The following is a 14,363-nucleotide window of genomic DNA, read 5'->3' on the forward strand; positions in this document are numbered from 1 at the left end:
ACCAAAAGATCCTAACATGAAGAGATGAGCACTGCATCAATTCAAATATAAATTAAATGGTTTAAGAAATTAATATGAACCACCAAAGAAAAAGTACCACATTATGGAATTTTATTATCATTATTATTATTTTCACTAAGGACATTCAATGGTTAAGTTGTTGACATGATGTGATACCCCAAGGCTATAAATACCAAGACGATTCTGAATTCGAAATATTCAGCTCCAAAACCGCAAATATATCTCCTCTCCTAAAACACGCACATATTAAAGCAGCAAAGAACTACATTTGCGTATCCACTTTCCTTTCATGGCCTACATACAAAATATCTCTATGTTTCTGTTCCTTCTTGCTGGTTTTTCCTGCCTTCAAATTTCACTTACCGAAGCAAGGCAACTAAAACCATTTAAGAAACAAGAAAAGCACGATTTTTCAGCTACCCTTCCTGCAAATGCTTCCCTTCAAATTGTAGGACAAAAGCGCATTCCCCCACCAACTAATCAAAAACATGAAATCGACAGTTCTCATGCAATGGGTGTAAATGATTTTCGACCTACATCACCAGGAAAGAGTCCTGGAATTGGGCACTCCTCTCCAGCCCAAAAGGACAACGCTGGAGGAAACACTGATGTCTTTCGACCCACAGGACCAGGTCACAGTCCCGGTATTGGTCATTCTTTTGCAAACAAGACCACTGGACCAAATGCATAAACATGCATGTATTATGTATAAGTAGTTTATTATGGCTTGTAATTTATATTATGGATTTTCATCAGATGCAGGTGCACGTGTATAATTAATTATTTCGATATTTCTTTCAAATAGTTTCCAGAGTTTCATTTCAGGTTAATTTGTTTGATGTATAATGTAGACTCGTGTTATAGCCAATTTATCCATAAATAAAACTTTTATAAATTGTCTCTCTCTCTCTACACACCCACACACACATCATGTTTGCAAGCTTCTCATGCATAGAAGCATATTCATTTCTGTCTGCATGTTATTCTGTTAATTAATATAACATGCAGAAGCATAATCTTGTGACCAAAAGCAGAGAGAGAGAGAGAGAGAGAGAGAGAAGAGCAGAAAATAAATCACTGTTAATGACTCACAACAATATTATTGTACTCCCGGTTTGATACCCTTCATAAGTGTGACTATGTTTATGTAAATTTTTATATACATGCCACTGTTTAATTTCATTTTCTTAAAAAAAAAAAAAAACGAAAAAAAAAAGAAAAAAGGGGAAAGACCATTTTTTTGAGTCTTAGCTAATCTTGTTGTCTTTACTACGATCGAGATCTAATGGAGTTTGAAACTAGTTGAAACTGATAAGATACATATATAATGCCTTTTTTTTTTTTTTTTAAACTTTTATCAATTTCTAAATTGATAAAATTACAAATTTTAACCACATATTTAATATCTCATACAATTTTTATCAACTTTTTAACCATAAATCTCATCATCTTTAAAAAAATTTAAATTTTTATCAAAAACTTTGTCACACAAGTCAACCCCATAACAAGGTAAATATATGACAATCCTTTATGTAAAGAGTCATTGCATTCAAAAGTTATATCATTATTAGTTACCAAGATTTGCTTTTCGTAATACTTGCTAAATGACGTGTGCTAGTTTATTGAAAACAAAATACTGAAAGAAAATTAAGAGAGCGTATAAAAGAACCTACTCTAAAATTGTAAATCACCAAACATTAATTTTGGGTTAAAAGTCAACTCTCATCTTAATCGTAGACATTTCAGCTCCAATATTGATAATTTTATATTCATTATTTAAAACATTAAAGAAAAACGGCTGAATTTAACCAAAAGATAAATGCTAGATTAAAATTTTGGTTAACCACACAACATAGACACTGTACAACTAAAAGGCAACCTGAATGGCCCCTCGGGACACATCCCAACTGGCAAAGGACGAAGTTCTTCAAGACGGGTAGTTCAGAAGTCACAGGTTCGATTCATGGGACTCTTGAAAGACAGACTTTTTCCTGGAAGACATGATATTTCCTGGAAGGCAGGAGTTCTTCTGGAAGGCAAGACGCATATATGGGTTTGACTCGTTCGGCTCTTCGGTAGTTCAGTTGGGAGGGCTTTTGGACCCTGGTCATTTTGGGGCACAATCCGTGGTTTAAATAGTCTGCGTGAAGAGGGGCTGGATCGTAGGCTCCAGAATTAGTCGCTGTAAGACGGACACCTGGTTACCAAAAAAAAAAAAAAAAAAAAAAAAAAGAAGGCAACCTGAATGATTTTTAAAATGTAACCAAAAAGATCTATTTATAATGATGACTATATTTAGGCCTCTTTCAAGAGTCCATCACATCTCACAGATCCTACTTTTAAAAGTGAAAATCCACTTTGAGGCTCTAAAAGCATTGGTGGAATATGCCAAATTCGAATCATTGTCAAAACTACCATGGTATTTATGGAGAAAATAGTGAAATCTATGTTCTTATATATATTTCATGTTTGGTATAAATTAAAATCAAAATTTTAATTTAAATCAAAGTTAATAATTAATTTTAACCACATATTTTATAATTTGACAATTTTTTAATAACACATTTTATCAACTTCTATTAAGATTCGCTAAAAATCTAATTTTAATCCACACCAAACACTAGCATGATTAAGAAGACAAAAGATTAGAGTAAAGTAGAATGAGCAAAAGTTAAAAAAAATGAAAAATAAAAAAATCCCAATGATGCAAATTGCAGCCTTGCCCCATCTAAGGTATTTATTATTATTATTATTATTATTATTATTATTATTATTATTATTATTAATTTTTTTTAAAAGATAATTCGACATTTCTCTTTACGTATGTGTGCATAACTGCGCGTGCCACCAGCTAAGATTCTTTCCTTTTATGAAGAATAATTTGTTTTCTCCCATAATATAGTGAAAGGTCATTAAGTTAACGTTTTGATGGTACCTCGACTTTTTTAAATTCTAGCGATAGTTTTTTTCAGGCGTTCTTTTAGTTGTATTAGACTTGATAGTATCGGTACTCCTTTCATATTCTAGTTAGTTTTAATTGTTGGTTGTATTGTAATTTTGAGTATCACAGTGTTCGTTTGCCATATGTGAGGGTTTATCAATAAAGTTTCAAAGGTGCCAAAAAAAGGGTTTAGCGATAAATCGAAAAACTAAAATTTCAATGACATGAGAAAAATATTATAAAAAAGTTCGATATAACTCAAAAAAATTTTAAGACTCAATAACAATGAGAAAGTTTAGAAACTAATTCTTGTATTTAACTCAACGTTAATCGTATGTTTAAATTTTGTTTTTGTAAACAGCATGTTTCAAAGCTCTGGTCACTATGAACCAACAAATAAAGCAAATTTTTTTTTTTTCCCATCCTTTATTGCTTTTACTGAACAGGCCAAGAGTCACATGCTCATTTATATTAAACATAGGTTTCATGATTAGGGCTGGACTTAAAGCAGTGCCATTTCAGTATATGCAAGTCAAATTAAGATTTTACTATAAGTCATCTCTTTCTGGGTGGATTCATTCCGTTTGACTGGCAATTGGAATATATAAATCAACCGCAAAAGGGAGGATCTTAAAGAATCTTGTCCACTGGGTCGATGTTGCTAAGCCAACTTCAAATATAGTATATATAAAATATTTTAAAATATAATAATAAAAATAAATTTTTTATTAAATGGAAATATGCAAAGTTATAAAAATAAGAATCTAAAATTTTCAAATGTCTAAATTAAATTTATTCTCTAATTTTATTTTATATTTTTATAGAAAAACAAAAATATACTATTAAAGGCAATCTCTTTTAGAACTTTTTTTAACATACACCATGAGCAATCCATTCAACTTCTCTAATAACATTGTTCACCAAAAGTAAGATTCCGTCTAATTCAAATTCGAAAAGCTCATCTCGATAAATATAATTATATAACTGATATAATCAATAATATTCTAGAAACAATCCACACATTTAAAAAATAACAGTCCATTATTTTAGATATTCTAATACTTCAATCGCTATTTGATCTTGTTTAAAGAACAATTCCTAACAATCAACAAATATAATAATTTTTGAACATCAAAATCAAAATGCATGTTGTGCTTCGAAAATTTTTCAAGCTTGTACACTAAGAATTCAAATGATTATTATCTTGAGTCCGTAATTCTTTTAAATCAAACAAAAATCTAAACTTATTTTCATATTTTTGAAATTAGTTTAACATTAATTTAAGTAAAAAGAGCTTGATCCACTATATGTAAGACATACAACTCTAAAACATTCTTCTACTCTCATCATTAATATTTTCATCAAAGCGGTTCTTTCTATAAATAATTCACATGTCATAAAATATATATTCAACTTCCATTTGGGCAACAATTTTTTTACGAGTAATTCTGTTCAGATTCACATACAATTTTTATGTATGCTTCAAAAAGTGAAATAAGTGCTTTCAAATGACTAATAACAACATTAATAGACATGTTCTCACTTTATAACATTTTGCTTACACTATTAATAGCAGATAATCTATTGTACCAAATAACTATAACAAAAACTCAAAATCCATATTGTTAGAATATAAATTTTTAACATCTCTAAATACCCTAGTGTCATCATATATGTTCCACTAAGTGTTCTAAAGCAATTTTTATTTATGGCGCTTGAAATCTGATTACTTTCACACTTTTAAACTATCACCTATGTGATAGATCAATTTTTTAGCATTTCTAAATACCATTGGGTCATCATATGTGTTCCACTAAGTGTTATAGAGCGATTTTTATGGCACTTGAAATCTTATTACTTATATCATTTTTAAACTATCACCAATGTGTTTGTGATAATGGTTTAAGAATTTTTCATGTTACAAAATTCCATATCTGACCTATTTTATACTTTCATACGAAAATTGAAAAACAAGGAAAATTTAAAATACCAAAAAAGTATACAAGAGGATATAAAAATAAAACAAAAGGCATACATTTCAGTATTGTCAAAACCGTAAATATAAACTAGAGAATTTGCCGAGAGTAGAATTTGGAGATGAAGAATTGAGGATAAGTAAACAAGAAGAGAAAGTAAAATAAAAGCTATAAGGTCACTAACAAATAAAAGAAATGATAGAGAAATGATAAAGAGAGAAAATAAGAGAAAAAGAAGAGTAAGCCCAAAAAAAGAGAGAGAAAAAGTCAAGAACAATCCAACCTAACATTCGGCATGGGACTTGCTAATGCTGGGTTCCACGCAGGGTAATTGATTATAATTCAACGGATTTTGGCTGGTGTCAATAGAGAAAAAAAAGAAGCTTTTTCGAAAAAGGGGGAATCCTTTAGTTTTAGTATTGATTGATTCCTTATTTCCCGTAGAAGCGGTGTTACTAAAATAAAGATAAATAAATCGATTTTTCAGTTCACTCTTTTTTTTTTAATAAATTACTAACAAAAATATAATAAATTTTTTCGGCCCTATAGTTAGAATCGGCTATGTTTGTCTGATATACAAAATGTCTTTGTTGAAAATGTGGCATGATTGTTGACCGTGACCAAGATGATGTTGCTGCTGACTAGATTGTTGACTACTGGATTTAATTGAGGAAATTGAACTTGATTTTCTTTCAATGACGAAAGCTCAAAAGGGAATTAGGAGCCTTATTCTGAACCTATTGCATTAGGGCGAAAATTCTTGTGTTTATTTTTAACTTTCAGTACTATATTTTCTATTATTTTTGTTTGATACAATCGCCTAATAATCTGAATCTAATCATAACAGTGTCAGTGGATTCTTTGAAGAGAATGGTTTAATCCTTGAAGAATGTGCCGCGAGGTACGACGGTCTAGGACTTAACTAAACTTTAACTGCTTCCCTAAAACTGTCCACATTCATCAACTTGTCATGTGACCAAATTTGTCAGTTATTTTTATAATTCTTTTATTTTAGAATTACAAGATCATGATAAAATAATTCAATTTAGAAAGGCACATTAATTTATTTTTTGACCATTCAATTTTTTTTTTAATCTTTTTTTGGCAAAAATGCTAGATAATTTTTTTGTATGTATAGAAAAACAAAGTTCCTTACAACACAAGAAATAGTTCAAGATCTTCATGTGAAATGCATTTCTGGTGGTGTATAGTATTTACAGAAATGAGTTGAACTTTTGGTGTGTTGGGATGATATAGAAATTTATTTATTAATCTATTTTTGAAAAACTACGGAGTTGTGAAACTTTCTAAAAGTGGAAGTTAGTAAATCTTGAATTCAGGACCCTTCCCCATTCTGATAAGGGATTGTTTGGTAAAGATTTTGATAAAAACTTTAGTGGAGATGGATAAAAGTTTATGAAATGTGTTGGTGATATCAATTTTAGATCTCATCAATTATGTGGTTAAAATTAATTGTTGATTTTAACCTTAACTTTTTAGCACATTTTTAAATTATTCCAACGAGCACTAAATTCAAGACTAGACTGTGGAGTTTGATCTTCATTAATCGGGGACATATATAGCTAAGATGCCACTTCTTAATGCGTACATGCAACAATTTATAGTATGATATGGTTATCGTAAAAATTAAGACCACATTTGTGCTTGAGTTAAAATTCTCATTTTATCTATAAAAACTTGGTAACATCACTCGGGAGACTCGTATGTGACGTGATTTTTATAATGAATTGAATGATAGGAAGTGATTAGGTAGTATATTGGAATGAATGTTATTTAAGGTTAAATACAATCTTATTCAACATGACATGCAGCATGCTAAATATGCATTTTTTTTTTCTGAAATTCCAATATAAAGTGACTCGTTAATTTAAAAACAATAAATATGATTTTGTTTGATGTATAAATTAACACTTCTCAAGATGTTTTACAATTAGGAAATAACTATCTATCCACTGATTTCTAAGTATATATATTTAGAGTTTCATCTAAATTCAAAAGTTGTGTTAGACAAACTAATTCGACAAAATTATATTTTCTCTGTAACTTTAGATGTGATTCAATTTTTATTATAAAAATAAGACACCTAGAGAATAATATTAGGTTTTGCTAAAGTAACAAGGAGGACAAAAACCCCACGAATTTGGGGGGTGGGGTGGGGTGGGGTGGGTTGTCTTCTACCGCCTACCTGTTTTCCTAGCAAAACCCTTGGATAAAATCAATAGGAGACTAATTTTGTACTTATCGTTTTATTAGATTGTCTTTCAACTAGTATGCCACCTATATTATAATCCAAAGAATGCATCATATATGCTCTAAGAGCAGACAAGGGAGCAGATAACAATTGGTAGTCATGTATTCTACAAAGAGACCTCATACTAGAAATTGAATTTTGTTGATGAGCTGTTAGCACGTTGAACCATCATTTAGATCTATAACAAGTCCCATGTGAGTTGATCAATACACATTTTTTAGAGATAGATGAGAACTATGACAGTGGACGTATCATCCCACATATCATTATCATTTTACTCTTATATATGAAATGTGTAGTTAAAAATTTGTGAATCTTACAAAATATGTAGTTGTGGTTAATATTAATTGTTATCTTTAACTTAGATTAAAATTTGAATTTTAATCCCTATTACACAGAATTAAAATAGTTTAAGCAACTAATATGAACCATCCAAAGAAAAAGTACCACACTATGGAATTTTTATTATTGTTATTATTATTTTCACTAAGGACTTTCAATGGTTAAGATGTTGACATGATGCGATACCCAAATATTCAGAAATATTCAGCTCATCGATCATTGGCTATAAATACCAAGGCAATTCTGAAATCGAAATATTCAGCTCTAAAACAACAAATATATCTCCCTCTTCTAAAACACACAGTTATTAAAGCAGCAAAGAACTATATTTGCATATCCACCTTCCCTTTCATGGCCTGCGTACAAAATATCCCATTACTTCTGTTCCTTCTTGCTGGTTTTTCCTGCCTTCAAATTTCACTTACCGAAGCAAGGCAACTAAAATCATTTAAGAAACAAGAAAAACATGATTTTCCAACTATTCTTCCTGCTAATGCTTCCCCTCAAATTGTAGGACAAAAGCGCATTCCCCCACCAACTGATCAAAAAAATGAAATCGACAGTTCTGATGCAATGGGTGTAAATGATTTTCGACCTACATCACCAGGAAAGAGTCCTGGAATTGGGCACTCTTTTCCAGCTCAAAAGGACAAAGTTGCAGGAAAGACTGATGACTTTCGACCCATGGGACCAGGTCACAGTCCCGGTATTGGACATTCTTTTGCAAACAAGACCACTGGACCAAATGCATAAACATGCGTGTATTATGTATAAGTAGATTTACTATCGCTTGTAATTTATATTATGGATTTTCATCCGATGCAGGTGCACATATATCATTAATTATTTTCGATATTCCTTTTCAAATAGTTCCCTCAGCTTCATTTCAGTTGAATCTGTTTTTATGTATAATGTAGCGTGTTATAGCCAATTTATCTATAAATAAAACTTTTATAAATAATCTCTTTCTCTCTCTCATGTTTACAAGCTTTTCATGCATACAAGCACTCTGCCGGCATGTTACTGCGTTAGATAACATGCAGAAGCATAATCCCGTGACCAAAAGAAAAAGAAACAAGAAAAAAAAAAAATCATGACAATATTAGTACTCCCTGGTTTGCTACCCTTCACATGTACACTGTTTTCTATATTTATTGTAATAATACATGCCACTGTTTAATTTAAAATGAAAAATAGAAAAGGAAAGTAAAGGCTGATCGCTTTAGCTCAGGCTTGCGCCTCAAGGCCAATTCTTTTTAAGGGAAAAAACTTTTGTTCTATGGAACTCTTTTTCTTTTTCTTTTTCTTTTTTCTTTTTTTTTTTCCCTCTATGTTTAACCTAGTATAATTTTTTAAGGCCAATTCTTTTTTTTTTTTTTTTTTTATCCTAGTAAAATTTTTTTAACCTAGTATAATTTTTTTCCCGCTGGCTATGCCCCTGGAAAAGACCATATCTATATTTATTGTAATAATACATGCCACTGTTTAATTCAAGAAGACAAAAAGAAAGAAAGAAAGAAAGAAAGAAATATGTCATTAATATAAAAATATAAGCTTTTGATAAGAGAAATATATAACAAAGTCATATTCGATACTCCTTTATGTAAATATGAAAGAAAATGTTTGCATATATAGATTCCAACTACCGAGAATCCTTTTAACTTTCAATCATAAGTGGTTCCCCAATACATAAATAAGAGAATGACGGGTGCTAGTTTATTGAAAACCAAAGAATATAAACCCTGTATGGTATAACTAATTCCTGAAAGAACCCAATCTGATTTGAAATTGTAAATCACCAAACATTAATTTTGCGTCAAAGTCAACTCTCGACGGAGACATATTCAGCCCCAAAATTGTTAATCTTAATTATTTAGAACATTGAAGAAAAACTGCTGAATTTAACCAAAAGAAAAAGGCTAGAACTAAATTTGGTTAACCACAAAACATAAACAATCAAATACGGTACAACTAAAAGGTAACCTGAAAGATTTTTCTTTTTTGAAGGTAATCTAAAGGCTTTATATGTAATGCTGACCATAACATAACTTTGACCTTTTCACCAAGTCCGTCACATCACAACTTAATCCACTTTGTAGGCTCTAAAATGCATTCTTGGAATATGCCATATTGGAATCATTGTGAAAACTTTGAACCATGATATTCATGGAGAAAATAGTAATTATATACAAAAGAAGTAGAAAGGATTATTCTATATGTACACCTAATGGTGTACACAGTAGATTACACCCCCTCACATGAAGGGGGGTACGAATATTTTTAGTACAATCCTAAAAAAAGGGTTTCCCAATGAGGCAAATTTTAACCTTGCCCTAGCTAGGTTTCGAAAAGGATAATTTCACTTTTAACATATTGGGAATAGCCCATATACCTACCACCTTTTCTCTTTGTGTGTAACCTCGCACGCCATCAGCTAATATTCTCTCCTTTTATGATGATTAGCTAGTTTTCTCTTATAATATAGTGAATTGTTGATTAGCTAATGTTGGTGACGACTAAAAAAGTGTTTACACTTCAATAACAAGCACTTAAAAAGTTCGGAGTAACTCAAAAAATTTTAAAGTTTCAATAATAATTTAGAAGGTTTAGCGACAATTCGTATAGTTATCTCAACGTTAAGCATAAGCTTAATTTATTCATTTTTATTTGAAACATCCTGTTTTACACCTCTAGTCAAAACGACCCGACAAATAAAGCATTTTTTCCTATTTTTTTTATTTTTTATTTTTTATTTTTTTTAAAAGGGGGCCAAGATTCACATGCCCATTTCATGATTAAGGGAGGACTACCGCATTAGCATTTTCCTATATATATGCAAGTCAAACTAAGCATTTACAAAGTCAGACATCAAAAGCACCTCTTTCTGGCTGCTGGCATTGACACCCCCACCAAACTAGACGCATATTTCCAATTAATGGATTTTTAATTCATCCTTCACTTTCCAGTCATTAAAAATTGTCAAGACAGAATATAAAGTTTTATGGAGAATTCATAGCCTTTGACTGGCAATTGGAACAGCATAAAATATGAAGAATCTTGTCGAGTATCTCAGCTGTCCCAGTGAATTCTTTGAAGAATATGCCATGAGGCACGAGGGGCTTGGATTTAACCAATTAACCTTTAACCATATCCTCAAAATTGTCCACATTCATCAACTTGTCATACGACCAAATTGTAAATTTTCTATAATTCTTTATTTAGAAGATAATGATAAAATATTTCAATTCATAAAAGTACAACAATTTATTTATTATTATTGTTTTTGTATTTATAGATCACTACAAAAAAATGCGGTTTCAGAGACGAAAATTTCCGTCGCTGATTCCTTAAATTCCGTCGGTAATGACTTTCACAAACGGAATTGATCTATTGGAAAATCCGTCGATAATACCCCGCCGCTAATTTTAGCGACGAATTACCTAGATCGTCGGTGATTTAGCGACCGAAGAAGCCATCGGTGGTTACCAACGGCTATTTTCGTCACTAATTAATTAGCAACAAATATTTCCGTCGCAAAGTACTTACAGATTCTGTTCATTGATAATTACCAACAGGTTTTCGTCGCTATTTCCATCGCTAATTTGAATAAAAATATTAAAAAAAATTGATTTTATTTTAATAATTATTTTCTCGAAAACTTCATACATTAAAGTTTTTTTAAAACAAAAAAAGCTGAAATCCAATAGAATATTGTAAACATTCCTCAATTTCAAGTTCCATTTTCTCCCTCACTAAATAATTAAGATCATTTCAAGAAGCAGGCAGCCCATTCATTTGCCAATCCATAAAAAGAAAAAAAAAAAAGGATAACAAAAGAAAAGACCTGATGCTGTGAACAATCAAAATTTGGTGTCTCGTCCATGTGCTAGCTGGAGGAGCCGGCCAGGAGTGCACACCAATATGTTCAACTCATTTTCTGCAGTACACATGCATCCAAAGAAAACCTCAGAATATGCTTCTAAGTTCCGTAGGCCATGGACAATTTATGATAATAGTAATCACAACAGAGCACCAAAACCATCAAAACCGAATCAAAAAAAAAAAAAAAAAAAGTTACAGTTGAGACCCATCATGACTTGTTATAATGTTGATGAAAATGAAATAGTATAGTCTAAAAATCTAAAGAACTTGAAGAAATGAGAGCAATAAATTTTTTATATTAACCAAATTAACACACACACACACACACACAATTATAATGAATTTCGATATATTCATTACAATTCCTAGAAAGACACACATAGAGAAATGATATCATTAAAATACTATATTTGATCCTACTATATCATTTTTAATGGGCATAGAAATAGTACTCCCTAAAGAGGACAAAAATAATTACTAAGTCTTGTTCATAGAGAGCAGGATAGTTTGCAGAGATTCCATTTGCTTCGCTAGTACAGCATCTTCAATGCTCTCGACACATTTCAAACCGCCGTAGTTTCTGGATTTATGAATCGCCTAAAATTTTGAATGGTGAAAAAGTAATTAAAGCATTAAACTCCATCAAAAGAAGAAAATAATGGTGGACTGTGGAGCTGATACATCAAGCATACAAGTGTGCAAGAGAGGACCTGCAATCTTTGGATAATGGAGGAAATGAAATATTTGAGTGGGAATTGGATGGAAGGAAATTAAAATTTTAGAGGCAAGTCATATTTTAGATGGGAATTGAGACATTTTGATTTTTTCGACGGAATTTTTCGTTTGTGACTATATAATGTTTTTAAAAATTTAATTTCAATGTTTATCAATAGATTTTTTCCGTTAATAATTTATTTTACCATTTTTAGTATTTTTTTTCCAGCGAACTCATCCATTGAGAAATTTTGTCACTAAATCATTTAATTTATTATTTTTTAATTTTTACCGACGGATTAGTAACAAAATTTTATCAACGAAAATCTTCCGTTGGTAATTTTGTCGTTAATTTAGTATTTAATTTTTAATAATAAAAAATAGTAATTTGTTGCTAATTTGTTCTAATTCCGTTGATAATAGCAACGAAAATTATCCGTCCGTGAAGTTCCGTTTCTATTGCCTCCTTTTCTAGTAGTGGATAAAATAAAGTTCTAAGGTAATTATTTCTTTCCATTAAAATAAATAATAACACTCTGATTGCATCATACGCGACGGTTCAAGATATTCAATAAAAGCCATTTCTGATGGTGAATAATATTTACAGAAATGAGTGGTACCTTTGGTGTGTTGAACAATGGATGATATAGAAATTTATTTATTTATCTATATTAAATAAACTCTAAAGTCGTGAAACTTCCTTCAAATGGGTGTTATTAAATCTTGAATCCAAGATCCTTATCCATTTTAATATTGTCATGAACTACTTCTTGTAAAATTTTTAATTTTTTAAAACCAAAAAATATATTTATTTATATTCTATCTTTTAACAACAGTCATGTGATCTCCGTCATAGTCCCATAGACAAGTTTTTTAAGGTAGTGGTGATGTCATCACCGCCGTAGGTGTGGTTGCATATGTGGAGGTGGTGTTTGGTCGCAAGTAGCGGTGAATTGGAGTGAAGTGAGTATGGTAGGGTGGGTGAGTTTGGCTAGGAAAGATGATACATATTGTCATTTTATTGCTTTCTTTATTTTTAGTTTAAAAAGTAGGAAAAAATGTTATTTATTAGTCAAAATGAAGGCAATAACGAGCTTTGTTATATAATTAAAAGGTTGATGATGAAGTATGTTAAATAAAAGAGTTGAGGGTAAATATGTATATTTTGTAAAGATTAGGGAGGAAAAGTGGCAAATTTCTTGATTTGGATTCACATAAATGCGAAGGAAGAAAGCCCCTTGGACAACCCCGGGGTTGATGATGAATTATGTTAAATAAAAGAGTTGAGCGTAAATAAGTTATATTTCGTAAAGATTGGGGAGGAAAAGCGACAAATTTTTTGATTTGGATTTACATAAATGCGAAGGAAGAAAGTCCCTTGGACTCCAGGGGGTTGTCCAACAAGCAGAGCCCATTGCGAAGCGTCTGATATTACCGGCAAATGGAGCCCATGTGAATGTACATCTACAACACACAGATCTCTAGTGAAATGATCGTCGTCCAATAAAAATTAATTACGTCCCGTTTGAGTCTCATTCTACAATTATTTCTTTTCTTGAACTCATTTTTAACTACATGAATTCCTAAAAAAAAATTTAAACTCATTTTCAACTATACATTCTTTCAATAAAATAATTTTACACATAAATTCAAAATTATTCTTTATTTTTAAATTATACTTTATTTAAAAATCATTTTTACAAAATGTATTGGAGAACATGCATGCCAGAGAGTCTCGTAGGGGTATATATATTAATTAAGCAAGTATCAACTTGTCCTATCATTCAGTTAATAAAGGAGATGGCATGAGGCACTCGACGTACATTTTGCCTGTTCAGGCGTTCAATGGGCATAGATTTTATTTTCTTTGTTTCTTTTTCTTTGTTTCTTTTTTTCTTTTTCCTTTTATTTTCATTTGAATAAACTTGTGTTTAAAAGAAACTAAATGTTTGCTTGATAAAATTTTGCTAAAAATTTCTTAACTTTTCAATTATCAAACTTTAATATTAACCACATTTTTAATAGAATTCATAGCTTTTATCAACTTTTCAATTACTTTGTCAAAGAACCCGCAAAATAATATGCTGTTATAATAATAAATAAAAAAAAGAATTACCCAATAAGAAGATCAAAAGAAATTCATTTCATATATGCCAATATTATTCAATTGTGATTGTCAATCAAGAGAGGGCATATGTATATGTTCTGCCTTTTT

General features: G+C 30.7%; 1 protein-coding gene across 1 annotated transcript; it reads left to right on the forward strand.

Annotated features, from left to right (window-relative positions):
- Window positions 1-310: 310 nt before the first annotated feature.
- LOC111411330 (precursor of CEP6-like) lies at window positions 311-712 on the forward strand. The gene has a single exon (XM_023041870.1). It carries the CDS (start codon window positions 311-313, stop codon window positions 710-712), a length of 402 nt encoding a protein of 133 aa, XP_022897638.1.
- Window positions 713-14,363: the final 13,651 nt, after the last annotated feature.

This window comes from Olea europaea, chromosome 15, assembly GCF_002742605.1.
Source record: "Olea europaea var. sylvestris chromosome 15, O_europaea_v1, whole genome shotgun sequence".
Lineage (NCBI taxonomy): Eukaryota > Viridiplantae > Streptophyta > Magnoliopsida > Lamiales > Oleaceae > Olea > Olea europaea.